This window comes from Lutra lutra, chromosome 2 (assembly GCF_902655055.1).
Source record: "Lutra lutra chromosome 2, mLutLut1.2, whole genome shotgun sequence".
NCBI lineage: Eukaryota > Metazoa > Chordata > Mammalia > Carnivora > Mustelidae > Lutra > Lutra lutra.
In genome coordinates, this window is record NC_062279.1 from 140,834,042 (window position 1) to 140,861,792 (window position 27,751).

At 52.6% G+C, this 27,751-nt stretch overlaps 3 protein-coding genes across 22 annotated transcripts in view; 1 reads left to right on the top strand and 2 right to left on the bottom strand.

Moving 5' to 3' along the window:
- The window catches only part of GAK (cyclin G associated kinase), a 55,414-nt gene extending 54,827 nt beyond the window's left edge, over window positions 1-587 (bottom strand). For 4 of the 7 annotated variants that reach the window (XM_047718551.1, XM_047718549.1, XM_047718548.1 and 1 more), the window contains exon 1: window positions 1-265. In XM_047718551.1, coding sequence (XP_047574507.1) covers window positions 1-145 — 145 coding nt within the window. In that variant the 5' untranslated portion in view covers window positions 146-265. The other 3 variants (XM_047718546.1, XM_047718545.1, XM_047718544.1) reach the window with 1 other exon arrangement.
- TMEM175 (transmembrane protein 175) lies at window positions 471-24,835 on the top strand. Of its 12 annotated transcripts, none has more exons than XM_047718561.1 (12): window positions 471-608; window positions 12,508-12,668; window positions 12,923-12,994; window positions 14,853-14,947; window positions 16,673-16,724; window positions 17,060-17,095; window positions 17,735-17,818; window positions 18,235-18,399; window positions 20,478-20,607; window positions 21,756-21,834; window positions 21,915-22,094; window positions 23,375-24,835. In XM_047718561.1, the coding sequence occupies exons 2-12, from the start codon at window positions 12,516-12,518 to the stop codon at window positions 24,030-24,032; spliced, it is 1,704 nt and encodes a 567-aa protein (XP_047574517.1). In that variant the 5' UTR covers window positions 471-608; window positions 12,508-12,515; the 3' UTR covers window positions 24,033-24,835. The 12 variants fall into 12 exon arrangements, with proteins under 12 accessions (XP_047574517.1, XP_047574518.1, XP_047574521.1 ...); XM_047718562.1 differs by having other exon boundaries at window positions 20,505-20,607; XM_047718565.1 differs by having other exon boundaries at window positions 18,286-18,399.
- Window positions 24,293-27,751, bottom strand: part of DGKQ (diacylglycerol kinase theta) — a 12,671-nt gene continuing 9,212 nt past the window's right edge. For 2 of the 3 annotated variants that reach the window (XM_047718558.1, XM_047718557.1), the window contains exons 16-23: window positions 27,566-27,717; window positions 27,242-27,390; window positions 26,974-27,152; window positions 26,537-26,637; window positions 26,193-26,339; window positions 25,987-26,098; window positions 25,755-25,907; window positions 24,293-25,566 (exon numbers count right to left, since the gene is read on the bottom strand). In XM_047718558.1, the coding sequence (XP_047574514.1) occupies window positions 25,465-25,566; window positions 25,755-25,907; window positions 25,987-26,098; window positions 26,193-26,339; window positions 26,537-26,637; window positions 26,974-27,152; window positions 27,242-27,390; window positions 27,566-27,717 (1,095 nt within the window). In that variant the 3' untranslated portion in view covers window positions 24,293-25,464. Of the gene's footprint in view, window positions 25,627-25,754; window positions 25,908-25,986; window positions 26,099-26,192; window positions 26,340-26,536; window positions 26,638-26,973; window positions 27,153-27,241; window positions 27,391-27,565; window positions 27,718-27,751 lie in introns of all 3 variants that reach the window. The other variant, XM_047718559.1, reaches the window with a different exon arrangement.

Genomic DNA, 27,751 nt, shown 5'->3' on the forward strand with positions numbered 1-27,751 from the left:
CCTCTGCCAGGACCCGCCGCACCCGCAGCCGCAGCTCGCCCAGCTCCACCGTCTGCCCCACGAAGTCCGTCTGGTCGCGGCCGGCAGTGCCGCCCAAAGAGCCCGGGCCTGCCAGGAAATCCAGCGCAGACTGCAGCAGCGACATGGCCGCGGCCCCGCAGCGGGCGCCGGAGCGGGGAGCTCAGGGTCCAGCCGCGTCCGGGTTCGCTCAGTAACCGCCGGCCCCGAGCTGCACCATCTTCCGCCCCGACGCCGTGACGTAGCCGCAGGGGCGCGCCGCAGCGGGGAAAACGCCGCGCCTCAGTTCCGCCGCGCCAGGAGGGTGCGCGTGCGCGGACTCCCGGTCGCGGATTGCGCCTGCGCGGCGCCGCCGGCCTCGTGACGAGCTTCCGGCCGCCGAGCTGCTGGCGCCCCGCGGGTCCGAGTGTGGACGTTTGGGCAAGCGGTGGGGCTCTGGGCCCAGCGTCTAGCCGCTCCCCGCGCGGCCGTGTCTGCGGAGGCCACTTGTTAGGGTGCTCGGACCTGCGGGAGCGGCGCGGGGAGCCGCTCTGGAGGAGCGTGCCGTGCGGCCGCCCAGCCAGGGACATCCCCGCGACTTGTTGAGTAAGGTCGGTAGCGCCGGGCGCGCCGCGGGAAGGGCTTGTGCTCCTGGCGAGTTGGTTCCTACCAAAGGCCTGAAAAGCTTAAGTTAAGTTAAAGGAACCCCAGGTTTCCAGCGTGTGTAGAAAAGTCAGACTGGCCGCATCGGCCCCAGAATCACGGGCGTCCCCGGTGCCCGGTAGGTGCGCCTCAGCGAGACGCGGTCCCCCTCTGCGCAGCGACGCGGTCAGCCTGGTTCGCGCCGGCATCCCCCGGATTCGTCCTCAGACTGAAACCGGGTCTGAAAGCCCCAACCAGCGCCCTAGTTCGCCTGGAATTTCACGTTATTAAAGAGCTTTTGGACAAACGTGTGTTACTGTCCTTACGGTAACAGTAGCCTCGTTCGCACCGTGCTAGTTTAGGACGGCCTTTCACGGGTACCTCGTAGTTAAGAAGGCACAATGCCCCTACCCCCACCCCGCTGCCTTTTTCGGGGGCAAGAAAGCGTGCTTAGCAGTGTCCCGACTCGGCCGGCGCCAGCAAGCGCGGCCGCTGGATGCTCCCCGGGTTGTGGTGTCTCCAGGCAGTGCCCTCATCTGGGGTCGGTGAGGATAGGGGCTCAGGAAAGAGGCCAAGCTACAGATTGGTCTTTGACGTCCTCAGCATGTGCACGGCAGCTGACTGTCTCAAGCTGAAGAGAAAAGACAGACCGAAGGCTGTTAGAACATTCTAACTGGTGTTAGACAAGCGTGTGGAGAAGGAGCGGCCCAGGGAAACAGGGAGAAAACCAAGGGAGCATCGTGGCCGGAGCCAGGGAGCGATGCTCCCCACTCCCAGAGGCATGAAGCTCTGTAAGAGTGAAGTAGAGGAAGAAAGAAAAGATGTACCTTGGGTTTAGCAACAAGGAGATTGTCTTGTGACCGTTCAAGACTAGTCTCATTGGAGTGGTTAGGGGAGAAGAAGCATAAAGAAATAAAGAGTTGGCGGTGACTCGAGAGGTTTGGCTATGGAGAAGGAAGTGTGGGAGCTAGAAGGGTGGTGTGGGGTTGAGATGCTTCAAGATAGGAAGTTTTTGAGCAGCTTGAAGCTGATGGGAGGGAGTCCGTGCAGAGAGAAAGTTTGTGGTTACAGCAGAAAGAGGAAGAGTGACTAAAAGTCCCCGGAAGACAGGAGGGGAATGACATCCAGAGCATAGTGAGAGTAACATTCACTTTGGGCGCAAGGCAAACACTTTTCATACCAAAGGGAGGGAGGGAAGATAGTTTGCAGTTGCAGGTAACCTTGTGTGTTTATTGGAATGAAAGGGAAGGAATTCTCTAATACCTTCTATTTTCACTATGAATGAGTGAAACAAAACATCTACTGAAAACAAGAAGGGGGGTAAGAAAGCTAAGGTTTAAGCAGTGTGGAAAAGATACAAAATAGCTGATGTAAAAAACTTAATGCATAACTCAGTAGAAAGCATGGTAGAGTTTGCGGGTTCCTTTGAATTTGGAGGCCATGAGTTTATCCTCATATGACCTAAGATCAGGTAGAAAGAGTTTTAAATAGTGTAATTACTTTAGAGACCAGAGTTTACTCAGACGTTTTTATTTCATAAATATTTATACCCTGGCACGGCAGAGACCATGTTAGCTCAATCTCCACACCACACTTCTCTTCCAAACTCTTAGACCTCTGTTAGACATCTCATTGTATACATGTTTAAAACTGAATTTATGGTCTTCATCTGAAAGCCTCTTCCTCTGTAGATTCCACAGAAAAGAATATTGCCAGAAATTAAGAGGGTCATTTCCTAAGGATGAAACAGTACATTCATCAAAAGTTGTAACAATTCTAGTTTTGCACCTAATAATAAAGCTTTAAAATACATGAAGCAAAACCAGATTTTTAAAAAATCAAAACCCAATTATAAATGGGTGTTGTAGATTGTAGTTGGAAATTTCAATAACCCTTTCACAGTATATGATAGAACAAGCATGGAGAAGTTCACCAAGGATCTAATTGAATGATACCATCAACCAGCTTGACCTAATGGACATTTATGGAACACTTTACCCAATACCAGCAAAATACACGTTTTCAAGTATGTAAAGAACATTTACCAGGATGGATCATATTCTGGGCTATGAAACAAATATGTTCTCTGACCACAATGCAATTAAGTTAAAAATCAGTGATAGGTATCTGGAAATTTTAAATACTTGGAAACTGAATGACTCACTTGTAAATTACCAATGGGCCAAAGGAGAAGTCAGAAGGAAAATTAAATTTTGAAGTGAATGAAAATAAACATGCAACATTTTAAAATCTGTGGAATGTAGCCAAAACAATACTAGAAGATAGTTTCAAACCAGTAATTTCAGTCATTCATCTTAAGAAACAAGAAAAACAAGAGCAGATGAAACCCAAAGTGAGTACAAAAAGGGAAATAATAAGTGTCAGAGTGGAAACCAATGAAATAGAAAACAAAAACAAAATCTGTGACAACAAAAGCTGATTCTTTGAGAAGACCAGTAAAATACAGAAATCCCTGACCATATTGAACCAGAAAAAAAAAAAAGACAAATTAATAACATCATGAATAAGAGTGATGATGTCAGTGCTAAAAGGATAATCAGAGAACATGAACATTTTATGCCAACAAATTCAGCAGCTTAGACTAAAGGAACAAATTCCTTGGAAGACACTACCATGACTCTGTCACTCAAGGAAAAAACAATAGATAACTTGAATAGCTTCATATCTCTTAAAGCATTGAATTTATAGTTAAAAACTAGAAATATTTTAATTCTGCATAAACTGAAAATCAAAGGAAGGAGGTATTAACCAACCCAGCCCATTCTATAAGGACAACACAATTCTGACCCTGAAATTTGACAAAGACATTACAAGAAGAAAAAAAGACTAATATCTCTTGTGGATATAGATAGAAAAAAAAATTTTTTAAACATGTTTTAGCAAGTTAAATCCAACACCACAGAAAGGATAGTACAATATGACAAAATGAGGTTTATCCCAGGAATCCAAAGTTGGCTTTGCATTTGAAGATTGGTCATTGTAATTTACACTATTAACAAAGTGAAAAAGAAAACCAAATGGATCATCTTACTAGACAGAAAAAACATGATGAGACCCAACATCCATTCCTAATTTAAAAAAAAATAAAAATAACTGCCAACAAACTGGGAATGAAATGAAGCTTCGTCAGCATATTAAGGGCATTTATGGCACTCCTGGGGGCTCAGTTATCCAACTCTTGATTTCAGTTCAGGGTGATCTCAGATTCAGGTTTATGATCTCAGGGTCATAAAGTCGGGCCATATCTGGCTCTGCACTGAGCATGGAGCCTGCTTAAGATTCTCTCCCTCTCCCTTTGCCCCTCCCTGCCATGTGCATGCTCATTCTCTCTCTCTCCCTCTAAAAGTAAATAAAATAATTTGGGGCGCCTGGGGGCTCAGTTGGTTGGGCAACTGTCTTTGGCTCAGGTCATGATCCTGGAGTCTCAGAATCGAGTTCCACATTGGGCTCCCTGCTCAGTGGGGAGTCTGTTTCTCCCTCTGACCTCTTCCCTCTCACACACACTTTCTCTCTCTCTCTCTCTCTCTCAAGTAAAAAATAAAATTTTTAAAAAATAAAATAAGGGCATTTATGAAAAGGATATAGCTGACATATGGAATGATAAAAAACTGGATCAGTAACAAGCTAGAGTTGTCAGGTCTTACCTCTTCTGCTCATCATTGTTGAAGAAATTCTAGCCAGTGTGTAATGAGGCAAGAAAAAAAATCTCCCAGATTGAAAATAACAAGTAAAATTGTTTATGAAGATGACATAATTCTTTATATTACTTTCCCAGTCTTGGTACCATTGATATTTGGGGCCAGATAATTCCTTATTGAACTAAAGGAGTGGCATTGTCGTCTAGTGTGTTGTTGGACGTTAAGCAGTACCTGTACCTCTATCCCCAGGATACTATTAACATATGTCATTTGTCACAACCAGAAATCTCTTCAGACGTTGCCAAATATCCCTCAAGGGACATTACCACCCTCAGTTGACACTCACTGCTCTATGTAAAAAACAACCACAACACACACACAAATGGGATCTGCAGAAAGAGCTACTAGTACTAATAAGTGAATTGAGCAAGATTGAAGAGTATGAGATCCATATGCAAAAAATAAGTCCCATTATTTCTCGATAACCAGCGAGATAGTAGAAGTTGAAATGAAGGGGAGATGCCATTTACAACAGCATCAAAAAATATTAAGTGCTTGGGATAAATCTGAAAAAAAGATATGCAAGATTTATACACTGAAAACTAAAAAATGTGGCTGGGAGAAATTAAAGACATGTATAAATGGAGAGAATACACCATATTCATAAATTGGGAGATTCAGTCAGACTGATTCTTCTCAAGTTGATCTATAGATCCAGTGCAGTTCCTGGCAAAATCCAAGCAGACTTTTTGTAAAAATGGACACACTGATTCTAAAATTAATTTGGAACTGCAGAGGAAGTAGAATCCTCCAAATGAGTTTGAACAAGGGCAGGTTATATGACTTACTTTGCCTAATTGACCACAGTGCTAATTATAAAACCACAGTAATCAAAGTAGTATGGTACTGATTAGAGGTACATAAGTAAATCTGCAGCAGAATAGTCAGAAATTGGCTCACAAGTACATACAAGTTCAGTTGATTTTTTTTTAAAGATTTTATTTATTTATTTGACAGAGATAGATCACAAGTAGATGGAGAGGCAGGCAGAGAGAGAGAGAGAGAGGGAAGCAGGCTCCCTGCTGAGCAGAGAGCCCGATGCGGGACTCGATCCCAGGACCCTGAGATCATGACCTGAGCCGAAGGCAGCGGCTTAACCCACTGAGCCACCCAGGCGCCCCAGTTCAGTTGATTTTTGACAAAGGAATAAAAGTAATTGAAAAGATAGGTAGTCTTTTCAAAAAATGAGGCTGGAAAATTGGATATCTTTATGTTTAAAAATGTTGATTCATACCTTGTATTATATACCAAAAAATTATAAATCTAAATGTGAAACCTGAAACCATAAAACTTAGGAAAAGTGACATATTTTGGTATGACACTAAAGCACAACCAATAAAAGAAACAGTTAACCTGGATTTAATCAAAATGTACTTCAGAGTACCTTGGAATGGATAAACTGGTACATCTATAAAATGGATTATTAGCAGTAAAAAGAAATGAGCTGCCAAGCCATGAGAAGACGTGGAAAAACCTTGAATGCATATTACTTAGTGAAAGAAGTCAGTCTGAAAAGGCCACATACTGTATGATTCCAATTACATGACATTCTGGAAAAGGACAAACTCGGGATGGTAAAAAGATGAATGGTTGCCAGGGGTTTCTGGGGGAGGGTGTGGTAAATAGGGGGAACACTGGATTTTTAGGGCAGTTAAATTTCTGGATGATAGTGTAATGGTGGATACAAGTCATGTATTTGTCAGAACCTTTGTATTTGTCAGAACCTGTAGAACTCTAATGTAAACTATGGACTTAATGATGTTAACAGTATGGCTCATCAATTGCACCACTAATGTGAGATGTTAATGGGAAATTGGAGGGGGAGTGCTGAAAAGATATATGGAAACTCTACTTTTGCTCAGTTTCCCTCCTAAAACTGCTTTAAAAAATACCCCATGAAGGGTGCCTGGGTGCCTCAGTCAGTAGAGTCTAAGACTCTTGATCTCCGGGTTGTGAGTTCAAGCTCCACATTGGGTATGGGGGCCTACTAAAAGCACATAAATTGGGACACCTGGGTGGCTCAGTCGGTTAAATGGCTGCCTTTAGCTCAGGTCATGATCCCAGTGTCTTGGGATCGAGTCCTGCATCAGGCTCCCTGCTCAGTGGAGAGCCTGCTTCTCCCTCCCTCTCTCTGCCACTCTGCCTACTTGTGCTCTCTATCTCTTGGTCAAATAAATGAATATTTTTAAAAAAATACATAAATTTATTTTAAAATAGCCTATAATTTTTTAAAAAGATTTAATTTATTCAACAGAGATCACTAGTAGGCAGAGAGGCAGGCAGGGAGAGAGGGGGAAACAGGCTCCCTGCTGAGCAGAAAGCCTGATGCAGGGCTCAATCCCAGGAACCTGAGATCAAGACCTGGGCCGAAGGCAGAGGCTTAACCTGCTAAGCCATCCAGGTGCCCCAATATTTGTCATTATTTTTATTATAGCTGTCTTGGAGGATGATTATCTTATCACTTTGATTTACTTTTCTCTAATGTAATCTAGTGATGATGTGCATCTTTTCATGTGCTTGTTGGCTAATAATACATCTTCTTCAAAGAAATGTATATTCATATCCTTTGCCTATTTTTGAATTGGGTTGTCTTTTTACCGTTGAACTGTAAGGGCTCTTCATATATTTTGGATGCTAAACTTTTCTCATATATGATATGCAAATATTTTCTCTCATTCTGTGGATCATTTTTTCAGTTTATTAATAGTGTCCTTTGAGGCAAAAAAAATTCAAATTTTTATGAACTCCAGTTCCTGTTTTTGTTATTATTTGTGCTTTTGGTGTCATATTTAAGAGTCCTTTGCCATATGCAAGGCCATGAAGATTTCCTCCCGGTGTTTTAGCTCTTACATTTAGGTCTTTGATCCATTTTTAATTAATTTCTGTATATGGTATGAGGTAGGATCCAAATTCATTCTTTTTTTTTTTTAAGATTTTATTTATTATTTACTTGACAGACAGAGATCACAAGTAGGCAGAGAGGCAGGCAGAGAGAGAGGAAGGGAAGCAGGCTCGCGGCTGAGCAGAGAGCCTGATGCAGGGCTCCATCCCAGGACCCTGGGATCGTGACCTGAGCCAAAGGCAGAGGCTTTAACCCACTGAGCCACCCAGGCACCCCCACATTCATTCTTTTACATGTGAATATCCAGTTGTCTCATCACTATTTGTGGAAAAGACTGTTCTTTCCCCATTGAGTGGTTTTGGCAGTCTTATCAAAAACTAGTTGACCATGAATATAGTGGTCTGTTTCTGAATTCTCAGTTCTCCTCTGTTGATCTATATGGCCTGTGCTGGCACTGCACTTTTGATTACCATAGCTTTATAGTAAGTTTTGAAATGAAGCAGTGGTAGTTGTCCAGCTTTATTCTTTTTCAAGATTGTTTTGGGTATTCTGTAAATAGTCAAAGGTTCCTTAAATTCCATATGAATTTTAGGGTCAGCTTATTCTGCATAGAAGGCAGTTGGAATTTTGCTAGAGATTGCATTCAGTCTGTCAGTCAGTTTGGGAAGTATTGCCATTATAATGATATTAAGTCCTTCCATTGGATGTCTTTTCATTTACATCAGTCTTTTTCAATCTCTTTCAACAATGTTTTGCACTTCCTTTGTTAATTTGTTAATATTTTTAATGTTCTTATAAATGTGATGGTTTTCAGAAGTTTTTCTTAGATTGGTGTTCGCGAGTGTATACAAATGCAGTTGATTTTTCTATATTGATCTCGTTTCCTGCAGCCTTAGTGAACTCATTTATTAGATGTAATAGTTTTCTTGTGTGGATTCCTTAGGATTGTCTTTGTGTAAAATCACACCCCCTGCAAACAGAGATAGTTTCACTTCTTTTCCAATATATATGCCTTATATTTTATTTTCTTGCCTGAGTGCTTTGGATATAACCTTAACAGTATGGTGTTGAATGGTGTTGCTGATCTGGGGCAGGGGTGGGGAGGTGGTCTGTCTTTCACGACTGAGTGTGATGTTAGCTGTGAGATTTTTGTGGATACCATCTATCAGATTGACAGAGCTGAATTCCATTCCTAATTTGTTGAATGTTTTTATCATGGAGAAGTATTGGATTTTGTCAGATGCTTTTTCTGCATCTGTCGAGATGATTGTGTAGTTTTGTTTTTTTGTTCCTTTGGCGTGGTATATTACAGTCACTAATTTTTTATTTTAAACCAACCTTGTATTCTTGGAATAAATCCCACTTGGTCATGGTATACAGCCCTTTTTATACATTGCTGGATTCCATTTGTTAACATTTTATTGAGGATTTTTGTGTCTATATTTAACATGTTCTGATTATTTAAAAATAATATTTGAGAAAGTTTAAACAAAAAAAAAATCTAAAAAAATATAGCAGATAATGTTTCCCAAAATTAGTCAGTGCCTAAAAAACACATGTAACTTTTTGTCTTATTTTTTGGCATGAAATTTTTCACCCTCCTTGCTCACCCCCTTTCCCCTAGTCTCTCCCTTTTGAGAAATAAAGTGTTAGAGTTCAGTGCTGGCCGTCATGGCATAAGCCACCTTTCTCTCTTGCTGATGACAGGTAAAAACTTGGGATAAAATACTGAAAACAATGCAAAGCCGATAGATTGGGAAGGGTAGTTGAAACTTGGAGTAGTGACCCACATAAGTTTGTGTTTTCCATTTTTTAAAATCTCTTTTTCGGGGCACCTGGGTGGCTCAGTGGGTTAAGCCACTGCCTTCGGCTCAGGTCATGATCCCAGGGTCCTGGGATCGAGCCCCGCATCGGGCTCTCTGCTCAGCAGGGAGCCTGCTTCCTCCTCTCTCTCTGCCTGCCTCTCTGCCTACTTCTGATTTCTCTCTGTCAAATAAATAAATAAAATCTTTAAAATCTCTTTTTCCCACAGCTTTGACCATAGGCCAGGTATCCACTGTGGGGCTGTGCTGTGAGTTGCACAGACAGCAAAAACCCTTAAGAGAAACCCCCCTCTTTCTGCCTAGAAGAACTGAGGAAAGGGGCCCCTGTAAGCAGAAGCATGTGAGGGAAAGGCAAAAGAACTAGAATACTCAGAACAATTTTGAAAAAGAACAAAGTTGGAGGACTTGCTCTGTCAGATACCAAGACTTACTATGAAGCTATAGTCAAGACTGATACCGGCAAAGGAATAGGTACGTAATAACCTACTGCACAGAATAGATGCTCCCAAGATAGACCTGCACAGATATGGCAAGTTTTGACCCAAATGTAAAGGCAGTTGAGTGGAGAAAGGATAGTCTTTCAGCAGGTGGTATTGGAATAATCAAACGTCCATCTGCAAAAAAAGAAAGCTCAAATACACCTTGCATGTTATATAAAAATTATATAACAATACTAAGTAATTTATAAAAATTACAAAATAGATAAAAACCTATCATCCACTGAAAGTAAAACCTAAAACTTTAAAACTTCTAGAAGAAAACAGGAAATCTTTGTCATCTTGAGTTAAGCAAAGCCTTGTTAGATATGACACCAAAAGAATGGTCTGTGAAAGAAAAGTTGAGGGACTCCAGGGTGGCTCAGTCGGTGAAGCGTCTGCTTTTGGCTCAGGTCACGATCCCGGGGTCCTGGGATGGAGTCCTGCATCAGGCTCCCTGCTCAGCGGGGAGTCTGCTTCTCCCTTTCCCTCTGCCTGCTGCTCCCCCTGCTTGTGTGCTCTCTCTCTCTGACAAATAAATAAAATCTTTTTAAAAAAAGAGAAAAGTTGAGTTGAACTACATCAAAATTTAACCCTTTTGTGCTCCTACACTGTTAAGAGAATGAAAGACAAGCCACAGACTGCAAGCAAATATTTGCAAATTACATACCTAACAAAGGACTTCTAACCAGAATATATAAAGAAATCTCAAAACTCAATAACGACACAAAGAACTCCCCCAGAATAAACCAAAAGATCCTAACAGACACTTTGCTACGAAAGGTACACAGACAAAAGGCACATGAAAATACCCAGTCAGTAGGGAAATGCTACACAGGATACACTCCACATCTATTAGCATAGCTACAATTAAAAGGTAACTTTAGGGGCACCTGGGTGGCTCAGTGGGTTGAGCCTCTGCCTTCAGCTCGGGTCATGATCCCGGGGTCCTGGGATCGAGCCCCACATCGGGATCTCTGCTCGGCAGGGAGCCTGCTTTCCCCTCTCTCTCTGCCTGCCTCTCTGCCTACTTGTGATCTCTCTCTCTTTCAAATAAATAAATAAAATCTTAGGGGAAAAAAAAAGGTAACTTTAAAAATTCTATCAAACCAAGTGCTGGGGAGGATGAGGAGCAGCTGTAGTTTCCAGACACTGCCAGCAGGAACACAGCGGCACAGCTCCTTGGGTGAGTGGTTTGGCGGTTTCTCGCAAAGTGAAACATGCATTTGCCCAGCAGATGCATTCTGAGGTATTTACCCAAGGGAAATAAAAACATGTTTCCACAAATACTTGTGAGCAGATATGTATAGTGGCTTTATTTAAAACCACCAAGAACTAGAAACAAGCTGCGTTTTCCAGGTAGTGAGTGGATGAACAAAGGGGTCCATCCATACAGTAGAATTAAGTACATGGCAGTAAAAAATTTATTATTGCTACTCCCAAAACACAGGTGACTCTTGGGCGTGTCATGCTGACTGAAAGAAGCCAGACTCAGAAGGGCTCGTGGGTTATGAACCCATTTATGGGACATTCTGCATGGTAACAGATGGTAACAGAAAACATGAATTGTGGCCAGGATTTGGGGTAGTGGAAGGCTTGAGCACAGACAGTGTGCTCAGGGACTTCTGAACCACATTGTGACTGTGGTCATGGTTACACACCTGTGTGCATGTGTCAAACATTTATAGACCTGTACACCAGGAGGAGTGATCATTATGTAAGTTTTAAAAAGTGAACAAAGTTGAGGGGCACCTGGGTGGCTCAGTGGGTTAAGCCTCTGCCTTCGGCTCAGGTCATGATATTGGGGTCCTGGGATCGAGCCCCACATTGGGCTCTCTGCTCAGCAGGGAGTCTGCTTCCCCCTCTCTCTGCCCGTCTCTCTGCCTACTTGTGATTTCTGTCTGTCAAATACATAAATAAAATCTTAAAAAAAAAAAGTGAACAAAGTGAGAAGTTCTGGATACATCTGAAAGCTAAAGTCCCCTTCCCACCACAGCTCCCACCCCATCCTGCCGAGGTCATCATGTTGCCATCATGAAGTTGGTGAGTGCCAGCCTCGCTTGGTCCCATATCCTTACTGTGCACGTTTGTATAATCACGGGAGGACAGATGGTCACTGTGTTTTAAACATGTATGTAAGTGGTATAATTGTATGTGTATTTTCTTTGCAACATGATTTATTTCTCTTGACATTGTGTTTCTGAGTTTTATACATGCCCACATCTGTTTCTTTTATCTTCAATTCCTATCTCAGTAGTGGGGCCGCCCTCACAAGACCCTACAGGCCCAGCCTTCGGCGACAGGCTGCTAGGGCTCCTGGTTCTGGAGGCTGAAGTCTGAGCACGCTGTGGCGGCCCGCAGACCTTCTCGCAATGGCCTCACTCAGGGCCTCTCCTTTCTCCTCTCTGCCCTCTCCTCATGCCATCCCACTGAGGTCAGGGCTTCTGCGGAGGTGTTTGGGGGACACAAACATTCAGTTGTTAGCATTTCCTAACAATTCATTTAGTGTTTAATAATAGAGCGTTTTTGACATCTGTTAAACTATACCAGTGCACATCCCATGGGTCTCTATTTCCGTGTCTGCACGCCTGAGGCTGCACCTAGAAATGGAGGCCCCCCTTGTACTTGGATGCAAGAACATCCCACGGTTAGGATGAAAGTGCCTAACAGTGCAGGGTCTGGTGTTGGGGTCAGGGGTTTCAGGCTAGTGACACAGTGTGTGGAGTGCCTACCTTGTGTCTCTGCGCTTTCTCTCATTTCTCCCATTTCTAGAGGAGAGGCAGGCACTGAGCGTGACTCCCAGGTGACAGTGCTCTTCTTGAGGCTGGGAGTACAGGGGCCTCCTGAGAGAGGACCAGTAGCACAGTAGGTTCTCCCAGCCACCACTAAGGCCTGGTCGGGAAGGGCGTCCTGCTCTCAGGCACCAACTCGCCCTTTGTCGCAGCTGAAGCCAGGAGGGGTGGGCCTCATTAGCACTCGGGCCTGCTCAGACCTGTGCTTCTTCCCAGGCCCCACCATGTCCGGGCCCCAGACCCCAGAACCAGCCCTCCGGATACAGGGAGACGCCCCCACGGGCGCAAGGGACGAGGACGCTGCTGACGGGATCCAGCACTCACACCGCATGCTCAGCTTCAGTGATGCTCTCCTGTCCATCATCGCCACTGTAATGGTCTGTGGGCCTCCCAGACACCCCCCCCCTCACCTTGGGACCCCGGCCACCCCCTCTCGAGAGGCCTTCTGGTAGACCTTGGCCCAGCATAGACCCTGCCCTGTCTCAGCAGTGTCCTGGGGTCCCCTGGCCACCCAAGCAGCTGGATGGGTGGGGAGAGCAGTCCAGCACTAGCCCGAGTCCCTGACATCCAAGGAGTGGTCTGCACAGCCCAAGAAATGTCCCTCGTTCTTTTTGTGTTTTTGCTCTCATAGATCCTGCCTGTGACCCACACGGAGATCTCCCCAGAACAGGTACTTGGGGAACCACAGTCTGCAGTATCCCGGGTGAGGGTTCCAGAGACTCACTCCATCCACGAGCCCAATTTTAGGCCCCCTCGGGCTGTGCCTGGCTGGGAGCACTGGGGCAAGGTTGTCTTCTGCTCTCTCGGCCACCCTTGTCGGCTGCAGTCCTGGCCTGCAGATAGGGGCAGTGCTCTGAAAGTGAGCCTTCAGGGTGGGCTGAGGACAGACAGCGCAGAAGCCCATCGGCTGTGGGTCTGGAAGCAGAGTGTCCGTCACGGTGGGTGTTGAGGGGCTGAGGGCAGCTTGCAGCTGCAGGGCAGGAGCCTCCTTGGTGCACAGGGACATGTGGGTTTTGTCATGGAAGTGAGTGGGAAACTGTTTTCTAAAGCAGAGTTTCCATTTGTATTGACAGAATATTTCTGTTTTCTAAGTTAAGTCATGATACTAGGCACCTCAAAAGCTGAACATGACTTCAGAAGACTCTTGAAAGTCCCCGGGCATGCCTGTGTGAGCGTGCCTCACCCAGCCCCTCTGAACAGGGGTGTAGTTTGGGCCCAGAGGAGTGAGGGTGCGAGGGGCTGGGTCTGCAGGGCCCACTGGCACAGCTGCCATCGGGGCTTCAGCCCCAGCGAGCACGCTCAGCCTGGACACACTGGGAATCACGGGAGCTGCTCAGAATTTGCCTTCTGCATCTCTGCCAAAAGGGCTGTACCTCTGGTGGGGTTTTGAAGAGAATTCGGTAACAATGCCGGTGTCACCGGGGAGTGGCCACGGGAGTGTGGCAGGCCTGGTGCCGCTCTGCTCTTAGCCGCCCTCCTCAGAGGAGGCCTGGTACCCACTGGGGCCCTGGTGCTTGCCTAGCTGTGTCTGTGCCAGAATCTTCTCTGGGGAGGGCTTGGGCCTGGGCCAGGTCAGAATCAGGTATGGGTGAGGGGCACCTGGGGGGCTCAGTTGGTTGGACGTCTGACTCTTGGTTTCAGCTCAGGTTCTGATCTCCCGGATGGTCAGCTCGAGCCCCACGTTGGGCTCTGCACCCAGTGGGGAGTTGGCTACAGATTCTCCCTCTTCTGCCCTTCCCCATTCCACACATGCTCTACCTCTAAAATAAATAAAATGTTTTAACAAAGAAAAAGGATGGGTGTGGATATGTGACCGGAGATGCCAGGAGGTGACACAGGAGGGAGTTTGCAGTGAGCCCCACTTGTCTGCAGCTGGGGCCACTTGTTTGGAGAGCAGTACTTGTTGTGAAATCTTGTATGTGTTGGCGGGTGCATGGAGAAGCTCTGAGCCAGAAAGTTGTGCAGCGATCTGGGGATGCCTTCAGAGAGGACAGTGCTAGAAGATGTCAGCCAGTGGGCGCTCCTCCCAACTCGAAGGGAAAGACTAGTCAAGGCCCAGAAAATCTAGGAATTCAGAAACTCTGAGTCCTCAGTGCAGTACTGGCGTGTTGGGTGACACACCCACCGGTTGCAGGTAAAGAACCAATGAAAGTGGTAAAGCAATCAGTTTTCCACTTGGAGTTTTGCTGATAAAGTCCAAGCTTTGTCCATCCGAGTGCCTTCCCACCTAGGGGAGGCACCGCCACAACCTCACCAGGCTTCGAAGCTCCATCAGATTCAGGTGCCTGGCAGCTCAGTGGGCTCCCTGCTCTGGACGAGGGGGTCTGTGCCTCAGGAGCCGGCGTTTCAGTGGGAAGCTGCACACGAGATCCCTGAACACGCACCTATGGGACTTGGGGCGTCGGTGTTTTGGGGCAAGGGGCAGGGAGCTGGGGAGGCTGCCCTGAGGAGGAGCCTCAGGGAGGGGCTGGGCTCCGAGCTGAGCCAAGAACCCCGGACGGGGCCACCAGCGGCCATGGAGCGAAGCAGTTTCTGACGGTGACGCTCTTCTGTTCCACCAGTTTGACAAAAGTATACAGAAACTTCTGGCAACCAGGATTGCTGTTTATCTGATGACGTTTCTCATCGTGACTGTGGCCTGGGCGGCACACACAAGGTACAGAACAAGGCTGGGGGCTTTTTCCAGGCTGAGGTCCACGTGTTGGGGCTCACTCGGTGTGTGTACCCCATGGCTGCAGTCCTCTGCCTCCCCGCAGTCCCGTGACACAGGGTCACCCGCTCTCACGGGCGCAGATGCCAGGCCTCGAGACGGGGCAGGACGAGGGCAGGTCATGCCACATGGGACTCTGGGCAAGGAGTAGGAGGCTGCATTGTGAGCAGAGCGGCTTCTAGGGACTTAGGCCCACTCTCAAGCCAGAGCTTTCTCTCCGGGAGGAGAGGTTCCTGGGGATCTACCAGAGCTGCAGGGGAGCCCGGAGCCCCAGGCGGGGTGGCGGGCAGGCAGGCTCTCAGAAGAGCGTTGGGGCAGGATGTGCACTGATGCCCTCAGCTCTCTGCCCCCGCAGAAGCAACACTTACAGGTGGGGGTGCCGGGCGCACAGGGAAACCGGGTGCCCCTCAGACACGGGCGCTCGCATTGATGGTGTCTTGGCCGCGTACATTACAAACTTGTTTTCAGCAAGAGGACCGTCTCTGGCAGGGACAAGTGGCCTTCCGTAAGGGCTTAGGGGAGGGCTCTTCTCTCCCACCTCGCTTGTTGGTGGAGAGTGAGGAGGGCCACAGCCACCCTCTGCCTGGTACTGCTGGTGGCCCTGCCAGCACCTGATGTAGCTGAGCCCCTGTCACTCCAATGGCATGGACAGAGCCATGCAGCACCTCGTGTGTCTGCTGAGTCACCCGCCTGCAGTACCCAGAGCGGCACAGATCCACCTGGGGCCCTCACGGCTGTGCGCCATGGGTCGCCAGTGGGGCTGCCGTCCCAAGGGGATGTAGCCCTGAGTACTGGCCCCCTCGAGCTCCTTTTGGCCCCTGACTGAATCTGGGTGGGGATGGGGGTACTGAGGCCCACTGAGCCCTGCCCAGGAGAAGGTCCTGTCCTCAGAGGGGTCAGAGTCCTGAGGGGTCTCCATGGAGGGGCTGGGGGAGTTCCTTAGTCGCTCGTAGTCCCTGGCCCTGTGTTTAGTTTTCTGTCTCACCTTCCTGCCTTCATATCCAGCCACCTCCCTGTTCGATAGGGTGTTTCAGCGTGCTTAGTGTATGGCAACCCCAGAAGGACTTCCTTTTTTAAGAATGGTCTTCGGACACAAGACCTGAAGAACGAGTTTCCTGGGGGTTTGACTTCTCCTCCTCAGGGTTCCAATCTCCCAGGGTTGCCAGGGGATGTCCCAGAGCCCTTGGGGCGCCTCCCAAGGGCACGCCCTCCTTCCACAGCTCCCTCTGTGGCTTCTGCACACCCACCCCGGCTCTCTTGGAAACCACACACCCCAAGTTACAAGAGTCCATGCGAATGGGAGCAGTGCAGTTTCTAGGGACTTAGGGTCTCCTGTTTGTATTTTCAGTGTCTTCCAAAGTTTGTACAGTAGGTAGTATTCTAAATTTGGTTAAAGATGACATATGTGGGGCACCTGGGGGGCTCAGTCCGTTAAGCACCCAGCTCTTGAGTTGGGCTCAGGTCATAGTCTCAGGGTCCTGAGATCGAGCCCCTCGTCGCACTCAGCCCTGGACAAGGAGCCTGCTTGAGAGTCTTTCTCTCCCTCTGCCCCTCCCCCCAAAATGACATCTTTTACTGATACTTTAATCAGCAAATGCTGGGCCCTGTGTAGATGCTGTTAAGAGCCCCTTTACTGACAGCATGCCTTCCTCATTTTCTTACACGGTTTAGACTGTTCCAGGTTGTTGGGAAAATAGACGACACACTTGCTTTGCTCAACCTGGTGAGTCCTTTCATTTCTTGAGAAACGATTATGTTTGTAGGCCTGTCCTCTAAGGAAGGCAAGCAGGGTCTTGACCTTTCTGGTGCCTCTGGGGTACGGAGCCTGGAATCCACCAGCACCCACTCCTGGGCTCCTCACATGTCCTCCCTGGGGACGCCCCTGAGAAGATGAGGCCCCTCCCCTCCTTGTCGGGTGGCGAGGGTGTGAGCTTCCTGGGGGTCTAGGAGGTAGACTATGACAGCCCGCAGGTGGGGCACTGCCAAAGGTTACCCTGGGCAGCAGGGCCTGGAGCCACCTGCCTGTCTTCCCCTCCTGCCCTTCCTCCTCCTTTCTAGGCCTGCATGATGACGATCACCTTCCTACCGTTCACTGTGAGTACCTGCATTTCCTCCCTGGGGCCAGCCTGCCCTCCCCTGGGCAAGAGGACTCAAGACCCAGGATGCCTCTGCCTCGGAAACACTCAGACTGGCGGGGTGGTCTAGGGCCCAAGTGCTGTGCTACGAAGAGGAGAAAAGCCCCAAGGGAGCTGACAGCAGTCTCTGCTGCTTTGGGGGTAGGCATACCTTGGGTTCCAAGGCTGGTCAAAGGAGGGGAAAGCCTCCCCAGAAGGGGCCTGCAATGGCAGAGATGCCAGCTTGGCCTCTTAAGGGCCCGACGAGGGGCATCCCGTCCGTGCTCAGTGGCACTCCCGGCTCCTGCCTGGCCTGCATCCCTCTGCCATGGGCCGTCCTGGGCCCCTCCCCGGCAGCTCCTTCCCACCTGCCCCGACTCTCAGTTCTGATAGAACTGTGGTCTGGGTGTGCAGGGCTGTGTGTCACAGAGAATTCTTCATGAATTTGATGATGTTTCAACTTGAAAGGCTGGAAGCGATCTGTGGAATTGGCTGTGGTCACAAGGGACACCCTCTGGGTCTGAGCCCAGTGTGTGCACCTGGCCGGGAGCAGGGGACTCGTGGGGTGGCGGGGACCTGCCGAACCTGGTTGTTTCTTGTCTTGTGTTTTTGGCTGCAGTTTTCCTTAATGGTGACCTTCCCTGAGGTGCCTCTGGGCATCTTCTTGTTCTGTATGTGTGTGATCACCATCGGGGCCGTGCAGGTAGGACCCCCCAGCCTGCCTTCCCCCCCGCACACGCTTGTCATCCTGGTACACACGTCTTCCACACGTGTGGATATGGCGTGTCAGCCATAGCAAGGGTCGTGCTTGTGGGGCATGCTGTAGGGTGACCGCCCGGGCCCTCTGCCATGCTGCGGCAGAAGATCCAGAGATTGCTAGAGCCTGGGCTTCCTGTGCTGGCTGCAGAGGGTCAGAGCCCTGCGGTGCCTGGCGGCGCGAGACTCTCTGGGACCCCCATGTGGCCCTGGGAGCAGAGCAGAGGCTCCTGTCCCCTGTGCATCCCCTAGGTCATTGCGTGCTGAGCCTCACACCCATGCAGCTCTGTCCGTGGATGTGGGTGGCTGGGGATTACTGGCCAGAGGCCTCTGCCTATGCCCTGCAGCCTCCCTCTCCCACAGGCGCTGATCGTTGTGTATGCGTTCCACTTCCCCCACCTCCTGAACCCCCAGATAGAGAGCTCCGCCCACAGGGCCCTCTACAGGCAGCATATCCTGGGCATCGTCCTTAGGGGCCCAGCGCTGTGCTTCGTGGCCGCCGGCTTCTCCTTGTTCTTCTACCCCTTGGTGAGTGAGGGGAGCATGGGGTGGGGTGACTCTCTTATGGAGGAGATGCCCCCAGGAGGGTGGGCTGGGGGGGGTACAGCCGTGCAAAGGTCTCGGGGATCACCGGCCTCGCACCCAGGGTGCCAGGGAGCACAGCTGGAGGGAAACTCTCCCCACCGGGACCTGCTGTGCAGGCAGACAGGCGCCACAGAGCCAGGCCTGCGTGAAGAGACACGCCGTCCAGTGGGGGCAGCCAGTGGGCCGTGACCACCCACGTTTTCCCCAAGTGGGCGAATCCTTAGGACGAGAAGAGAGAGAGACGGATGCCCAGAGTCTGGGCTGTGCTTGTTCTCTGGGCAAGTAAGGGGTCCATGTGAAGCCACCATGCAGCCAGCACTAGAGGGCCTCTTGGTGGAGGGGTCCCAGCAGCCTTGCTGTGACAGCAGGCAAGAGGCGCAGTAGGGAGCACTTGCAGAAAGGTCCTAAAGACCCACGTGGAGGGTGTGGGCCGCCCAGAGAGAGCGCAGGAAGGAGGGGAGGAAGCCCCCCCCCTGCCCCGGGGAATGGCCGGCTCTCAGGAACACCCAGCTGAGGTCGGAGGTCAGGATGCCTCCTGCAGACAGCCCTGACTCAGTCTGTGCTGCCTCTGTGCAGGGATGCCAGAACTTGGAGCTGTGTCAGCCAGGTCGTAGAAGTCAAGGTCGGCTAGTGCCCTTTTAGCCCTTAGCTAATGGAATAGGAGTGTTCTAGAACACTCTTGCCATCTGGGAATGCAGAGAAGTACAAACCAGCAGCCGTCCCAGTGGGTTTCGGGGGCTGTAGGCATGGCTCCTGCTTGGATCCGAGCCTTCACCAAGTACAGGGAAGCGTTGGGCCCAGAGCATCATACCTGGGAACAAATGGTTGATGATGTTTTAAATGTCTAGTAAACATTCCAGGAGATTCCAAGTTTGAAACAGATAGGCTGGCAAGGCTGAGCATCATTTCCTCGAGGATGGAGCTGCGTGCTGGGGGCTGAGCGGCTGAGGTGTCAGAGGTCAGGCCCAGGCAGGCGGAGCGGGGTAAAGCGTAGGATGGCACGCCAGGTGGAAGGCAGGCTCGGGCTGCTGCTTGGTTTCTTCTGTCCTGAACATGTTGGAGGTGCAGGGGCACTGGCGGGAGGGATGTTGCAGGGGTGCTTGGGGTCATGCAGGGCATCCTTGGCTGTGGCCTCTAGCACAGTAGCTCCCAGTGCACAGGGCAGGGCCAGAAGGGGGCCAGGAGTACGAGGCATATGGTCTGAGGCCACATACATGTCCTGGCTCCAGGTGGGACGGTCTCTCCAGGCTGTGCACTCAGGGTAGCCCACAGCAGGCATCGGTTAGACAAGGTCAGGGCTTGAGGATCGCCAAGGGTCACTGCTTGGAGGATGGAAGGGACAGCTGGGGTCTGCGGTGGGTGGCCTGGGTGAGCTGAACAGAGGGCCAGGGTAGGCTGGGTGCGTGGGCAGTTGTCCGGTGTGTCCTGGGGGATAGCAGGTGCCACGGCACTGGGCCTCTGGGGAACTGGACAGTGACCACACCCTGGTGGGATGACAGCAATGGGGGAGGGGACACCTGAGCCACCAGACTGGGGGAGGGGAGGGCTGAGAGGGCCCAAGTGGTCAGTAGGTTCAGGGGCCTCAAGAGGATGGGGTCACTCAGGCCCTGACCCTCAGTGACGGAGCAGTCAGCGCTCTGTCCAGCCCCACTCACTTGTCCATCAGCCTTCCTCCCTCCTTCCCTGCAATGCGGCTCTGACCCCTTGCACCCACCCCCTCACCTCCTTGCCTGGAGCCCACCACCGCCTGGGAGACAGCATGTCCAAGCTTCCTGACCCCTGGGCAGGTCCCTTGGAGCCTCCTTGGCAACCCCGTGGCCTCCATCCTCACAGGCATTCCCTCAGCCAGATGCCTTGCTGGGTCCACCTCTGAGGTCCAGCCCCTTCTCACCACCCTGGTCTAGGTCATCCTGTCCTCCCTATGGACTGCCTTTCTCTGATGAGGACACCCACAGGGCCCAGGGCCTTGCCTGCCAGCATCTGTGTAGTGCCTCTTGTGTCATGTTCCCCCACCCCAGCAGACTCCCGTTCCTCCCCCGATCCTGCAGTGGATGGCACCTCCCTCCTGCCTCCCAGCCGCCCGCAGGGTGTCTGTTGAATTCCGCGTGGGATGTGGTCTCTTGGAGTGTGGAAACCGGGTTAGAGACAGAGGTAGGGTGCATCTGAAGTGTCCCACAGTCTCCCTGATGGCAGCATGTGCATCGTCGTCTCCCCATGTCAGGTGACCTTGAAGAACCGGGTGTGCAGGACAGAGGGGGTGGGAGCCCCTCATTGAGGGCAGGCATGGGATGGGGCAGGGGCGGCAGGAGAAAGGCCTTCCCTGCAGGGCCGCCGGCTGGGTGGTATGGAGCCTGAAGGACTCCTGCTGCCAGGGCCCAGGACTGGATTTGCTGGGCCACCTCGACCCGGCCCTGCACCCTTCCTGGAGTAACATGGCGGACATACAACGTAAACTTCATACTCCCGCGTCCACTGCCACCTGCCCAGTCCAGGGGCCCCAGCCCACGGCCACCACTCCATCTACTTCTAGACTGCTCCCATGGCCACCACAGAAATCCAGCACCCCTGAGCAGTCTGCACCCCCCACCATGCCCTGCTCTCCCAGATCCCCCCTGTCTCTAGAGCTTTGCCAATTCTGGGTAATTCATGTTAAATGGAATCATAAAACATGAGGCTTTTACATCTGGCTTTTCTCAGAAGAATGTTTTCCAGTTTGTTCCCGTGGTAGCAGGTGTCAGATACCCACCCTCTCACTGGAAGTTCACGGGAAGGACCCAGCTTGCTTACCCATTGATCAGTCCATGGACTCGGGTGCCTCCCTGTCTCCGCCACGGTGCACAGGGCTCCCTCGGCCCACGACCTTGCCATAGCTTGTCAGTGTCTGCTCCTCCAAGAGCAGCTGTCCTGTGGGCTGTGATGCAGGGTCACCCGTGGTTCTGACCCGCATTTCCCTGATCCCTGGTGACACTCAGCATCCTGCTCTGTGCGGCTTGGCCACTGCACAGGTCCTTCGAAGAGCTGTCCACTCAGCTCCTCTGCCCACCTGGGGTTGGGGGTTCGTGCCTTTGCTCTGGAGCCTGAGCTCTCCACCTGCCTCAGGTGCCAGACCCTCGTCAGTGGTGCGGTCTGCTGGTACTTTCCCACATTCTGGGAGCTACCTTTTCCTTCTTCTGGAAGTACTCTGATGCACAAAAGGTTTCCAGCTTGATGAGGTAGAATTCATTTGTGTTTTCTTCTGTTGTTCGTGCTGCCATCCCTTTGGGGCGGATGGTGTCTGCCGTGTGGTGTGTCTCACGCAGTCGTACCTGCTGATGGCGATGGTCATCTTCCTCCCCTACGTCAGCAAGGTCTCCAGCTGGTGCAAGGGCAGGCTTGTGGGTAGGTGCTCGGCACTGCTCCCCAAGGCCTGTGAGCATGGGAAGGGCCCAGGCAGCCATAACGGCCAGGTGTCCCTGCAGAGTCTCCTCCCCTGGCCAGCTCCTCCTTCCTGGCACACCCACAGGCCCCCAGGAGCCCCCAGCTCACAGCATGGAGTTCTTCACTTTTGACCTGCACGAACCTCTCAGCAAGGAGCGGGTGGAGGCCTTCAGTGACGGGGTCTACGCCATCGTCGCCACACTCCTCATTCTGGACATCTGGTAAGGACCCAGCCCTGAGGGAGGGGGTCCATGGCCTGCCTGTCATCATCCAACCCCACAGAGGCAGGGGCTGAGGTCTCCTGATGCTAGCCCTCCACTTGAGGAGGAGTCCCACCCTGGACCGAGCTCCAGAGAGTTCAGGCTCTGCTGTGCTAGGGGCACAGGACTCCTCCTGTCGCTTCTCCCTTCCCCAGGCTGGGTCGATGGGTGTGGTTGGGCTTCCCCAGCCTATGCTTTTCTTCTCCTTTAGGCCTCGCCCCCAGACCAACCCTCCCTTCTTCCCCCCATTCCCCACCCAAGTCTCCCCCCAACTCCTCATCCCCCTGCCAGCTCCCCCAATCCCTGTCTCCCCTAGGCCCCTCCCCCAGGGCTCCCCCTTCCAGGGTTTCCCACCTCCCATCTCCTGCGTCCTCCCTCCTGCTCTGTTTTGCCTTCACTGGGTGCTCTTTTGCCCCATCTAATCTACCGTTTCCCTCTGTCAAAGTTCTCATTTTAGTTAATGCATTTTTAAGTGTTTCATCTGCTTTTTTTTTTTTTTCTTATTTTCCATTCTTTTTTAGAGCCTCTTGTTCCTTTGGTCCTATTTCAAAACATTCTTATTTTGTTGGATAGGTGACACCATCTTGATTTTACATTTTATATCTGAAGGCCTAAAGTATTAGTTCTCCTAAGTCTCTTGATAGCTTGTTCCTACTGTAATTTGTGAATTTTTAAAATTGGGGTCCAAGTGCTCATTGGTGTCGACCTCTGAGCCTTGACCCAAGGTTGCAGGATGGTGTGGCTTTGCTTCCACCGGTGGGGCCCAGCCAGCCCCAGTTCCCTGGTGAGCAGCTGCGAGGAGCAGAGGAGGACAGGTCCCCCTTCTGCCCCCAGAGCCACAGCCCTCACCTTCAGACCCCTGCAGCTCCACCCCCCAGACACATGTGCAGCCCCCCATTGTGAGTGTAGAGGCATCTCCAGGTGCTTGCCCCCCAGCCTGGGAATAGGCCAGCTCTTGGGGCCACACAGTTGGGGCCGCCCACAAGGGGGAGAATCTGAGATGTGCCTTAGAGTTGCTCCTTCCAGCGGCACTCAGCCCAGTGATCTGAGAACCACAGAGGCTGCCCCCGCCCCCAGATCAGGGGGACCACCACCCAAGCGGCCCAGCAGGTGCCAGGGTATGGATAGGGCTCCATGGGAGCCCCATGGAGGCCGGGGGGCTGTGGGCTCAGGCTGGGAGCTGCAGCCCCAACCTGACCACGGCGGGGCCAGGACCAATGCTGTGTGTTGGCCACCCTCAGCGAGGACAACGTGCCGGACCCCAGGGATGTGAAGGAGAAGTTCCATGGGAGCCTGGTGGCAGCACTGAGCGTGTACGGGCCGCACTTCCTGGCCTACTTCGGCTCCTTCGCCACGGTGGGCCTGCTCTGGTTTGCCCACCACTCGCTCTTCCTGCACATCCGCAAGGCCACGCAGTCCATGGGGCTGCTCAACACGCTGTCACTGGCCTTCGTGGGCGGCCTCCCACTGGCCTACCAGCAGACCTCAGCCTTCGCGCGACAGCCGCACGACGAGCTGGAGAGCGTGCGCGTCAGCTGCGCCATCATCTTCCTTGCCAGCATCTTCCAATTCGCCATCTGGACCACGGCCCTGCTGCACGAGGGGGAGACGCTGCAGCCCTCGGCCCGCTTCGGGGGCCGGGAGCATGCATTCATGTTTGCCAAGCTTGCGCTGTACCCCTGTGCCAGCCTGCTGGCCTTCGCGTCCACCTGCTTCCTCAGCCGGTTCAGCACGGCCATCTTCCACCTCATGCAGATCGCCGTGCCCTTCGCCTTCCTGCTGCTGCGTCTCCTCGTCCGCCTGGGCCTGGCCCTTCTGTGTGCCATGCGGGGCCTCACCCAGCCAGCAACCCAGGCCGAGGGGGACGCACACGCCCCGCTCCTCCCTGCTGCCTGCTAGCTCCTGGGACCTGGCTGCCCCCACCTGCACTCAGCCTGCTTTTGGTTTGTATCTTCAACCTTCTTCTCTAGAGCCTTCAGTAGGTTTCTGCTTCTGCAGACAGTGCGACAGGAGCTTGTGTCCCAGTCTCTGTCCTAGGCCCACATTCTTGCTCTTTGTGAAGCTAAACCACCGGGGTGCTCGCGCTCTTGCTGGGAGCCCATGGTGCCAGCCCTGAGTGGGGCGTGGGTCCCTAGGCACAAAGGACACGGCAGCAGCACAGCAATGGCCACACTGTATTGTCCTGGATATAAATTATGCTTACATTCAGGTAGTGACAAGGTACACAAGGGCCTGGGTGCAAGCCCACACCACTCCTCTGGGCTCACAGACGCACTTAAATACAAAGGACAGACAACTACAAACCAGAACGAGAGCCGAGGCCTGCAAAGCGGACACAAGTGATGCCACCGGGGACGTCAAGGCAGACACACGTGTGTGTGCTGGAGGCACATGATAGGGATGTCCCGCCACAAAAGGCCACTACAGTACATTTGTGTGGATTTGGCAGAAGCTCAGGGGACATGGGGCTAGTGGGGCAGAGCTCGGTCACATGGCGCTGGCAGCAAACAGCCAGGATGAGTGGAGAAACAGGATTCCTGGGCCTTTCTTTGGGGCCCCTGGAGCCTCCCCAGACTGATCCTGGGGCTTGTCTGGACCCAGGGTAGGGGAGGCCCAGGCACCTGGTCAGCTGGACGGGCGCTGGGAAGGGCATGTTGATCGTTGACAAACAGGTGATTAAAGCTGGCTCTTCCCCAATGTCACACTTTGTAAACTTCCTCTGGGCCTCCCCGCCGGTTTGCTTTTGGTCCCTTCTGCATACTCTGCCCCAGCCCATGAGGGCCCAGCTTCCCTCCTGCTGCATCTCCAGGATGTCAGCCAAGACCACCTGGCCTCAGGGCCCTCCGCCCCCCACATGCAGCCCAAGCAGCTCCCCCACAGTGGCAGGGCCGGGAGAGAAGGCAGCTTCCCCAAGACAAGTGGCAGGTGTCTCCACCCAGCCCTCAGTGGGAAGATAGGCCGCAGGCCCTGGTGGTTGGGGCATTCGGGGTCTGTACTGGGCCCACTCTGTTAGGAACATCCGGGGGGATGGCCCAAGATTCGGTGCTGCCCAGCTCGGTGGGCTCACAGATGGTGGGGGGGCGCAACATGAGAAATGCCTTCCACCCAGGATGGTGGCCTGGACCCCAGGGGGCGGGACGACTGGCCAGCCAAAGCCCCGCACCCAGCCTGTCACTGGATCGGAGGCCGGGGGGAAACAGCTGCTACCCCACGCAGCTTCCAGGTGCATAGGGGTGAGGAGGAGATGCCCCCAGTCAAAGCCATAGGCAAGTCCACCCACCACTGGCTGGCGCCCGCTGCTGCTGGACAGGCAAGCTGCTGCAGGGTCCCTCTATTTGGAGTCCCCTTCAGGGATGGGCACCCCGTCTGCTCGGGCATCCTTGGGGGTTCCCGCCTTCCTGGGCTTCTGCTTGGTTTTCCTGAGCATGTGGACCTGTCCCACAACAGGTCAGGTCAAAGTGCTGGAAGATACTGCAGGCACGGTCTCAGCCCACTTTACAGAAAGGGGGTGGGTTTCAGCCTGTGGGCCCCTCCCCTCCCTGTACCCAGGGGGCCACTGGGGAGTAACAGTGCACTGCCCAGCCAGCCCTCAGGGCCCGCCCAGCTCACTGCACATGGTACCTTGGGGCCCGCAGCCGAGATGATCATGTGCCCAGGAGCCTGGACCCAGGGCTCACCATCCACCTGCACGGGCGTGGCCTTGAGAAGGGTGACGCGGAAGTAGGAACCCTGGGCGATGCGGATGCCGGAGCGCAGCCCGCCCTGGACCTGGCCCTGATAGTGGAGAGAAGGCCGGTGGGGCTCAGCGGGCCACAGTCCCACGCCAGGGCCCGCCCCGGCTGTCCACACTCACCATATGCATGACGCCCGTCACCCCCACCACCTCTAGCAGCCCATCATCCATGCGTGGCTTCTCGAACCTTGAGTCACTGTCGGAGCCCCACAGATCGGCCCCCGAGCCCCAGCTGTACCGAGGGAGGGGCGCACAGGTGAGTGGACAGGCTGGACGAGGGCCTCAAGCCCCACCAGAGGAGCCCTTGGAGCCCCACCCACTGGCACCTGGGGATGTTGATGAAGATGAGACCCTCAATGCTTGGCAACTCCACTTCCTGCTGCTCCACCTGCAGCCGGATCTCCTTGTGTAAGCCACGGGAGTGGCTGATCTTCTGCAGCCCAACCCGCACATACACGCCTTTATTGTGGAACCTGCGGAGGAGGTGTATGCCTACAGTCAAGGTGGAGCCCTTGCCCTACCTATGACACCCCCCTCCACAGCTCCATAGCTCCAGGTTCCAGCCCTATCCACCAAGTCCGGCTGGTGAATCCCAGGAAGTACGCTGTCACCAGGGGGCAGCCCTGTGATCTAGAGCAGTCCCAAGCCCCCATCCTTGATGTTCTGGCACCTGCTTGTGAACTTGCCAGGCTCCTCCTCCCGTGCCTGGTGGAAGTCCAGGCTCAGCTCTGCATCAATGCCTATCCCGCAGTAGTTACTCATCTGCACAATCTGGAGATAAGACACATTCTCCCATGACCCTGGTCAGTTTTCACCACGTGTTCCCCACCTCCCCTAAGCTGGGTCCAGCCTCCTCGTCTCCAACCCAACCCTCCACTGTTGTCACAGCTGTTTCCATCCTCTGATTGACGTGCACTCAGGGGGAGGCAACCATCTGAGCCAGCCAGCCCGGGATGTCCCCAGCAAGCCGCTGCTGACCATGCCTCAGCTTCCCCGTAAATGGGGCGGCCCTGGTGCCTACACCAGGTGGTGGCTAGGATCCACATGAAACCCTGGACAGAAGCAGAGAGTTGCCTGTGGGGGGCCCGACAGGTGCCACCCTGGTACCTTGGGGGGCTCAACGTCTGCCACGCTGTCCTCTGCAGCGCCAGCCTCGTGAGCGTCCAGCAGAATGGTCCAGCGGTCCATGAGCACGGCGTCAGCCTCATCCACTGACACCAGCACGGAGAATGGGTCCTCCCCACTATAGCCCGCCCCCCAGCGGAGGACCCGGCCGAGGTCATTCCCTGGGACGGGGACAAGAGAAGACGGACTCTACACCCACCCCCCCTCCCACCCTCCCAGGCCTGTCCCCCGATCTGCTGGCCGACCCCACCTGTGCCCAGCGGCAGGATGGCCACGGAAGGCTCCGGGCACGCCAGACGGTGCCGCATCTCCTCCAGGGCGGCGAGCACCCAGCCCACAGTGCCGTCCCCACCACACACCAGCACCCGGAAGCAGGGCACCTGAGAGAACACGTGGAACCTGGCAAGAGGCAAACAGGAAGCACTTGGTGCACGCAGGCCAAACAGGAGCACCCAAGCCAACGCAGAACAGCCTGGATGGTTCCGTTCCCTCAGGCCTCTCCACAGCCATGTGCAAGCACCCCTCCAAAGGCTCGTGAGGCTGTGAGCAGCGTGGCAGGAACCCCCACACTCACCCAGGAAGAGGCCCCCCGTTGGTCAGTTCAAAGACCTGGTGAGGGTTCAGCAGCTTCCGGAAACTACAGAGCAGGTCACGGCCCTTGAGGCCTCCACTCTTGGGGTTCACAAACACAAGGAGGGGGCAGGAGTCTGGGGGCAGCTTCGTGTGCTGACAGATGGGGGGGTGCTGGGTTAGTGCAGGT

Bases quoted from the DNA above. Each gene is read 5' to 3' on its own strand.
- TMEM175 (XM_047718561.1), top strand. From the start codon at position 12,516: ATGTCCGGGCCCCAGACCCCAGAACCAGCCCTCCGGATACAGGGAGAC. The intron at 14,948-16,672 runs GTACAGAACAAG...TACACGGTTTAG, and splicing joins GCCTGGGCGGCACACACAAG to ACTGTTCCAGGTTGTTGGGA. The intron at 16,725-17,059 runs GTGAGTCCTTTC...CCTCCTTTCTAG, and splicing joins CACTTGCTTTGCTCAACCTG to GCCTGCATGATGACGATCAC.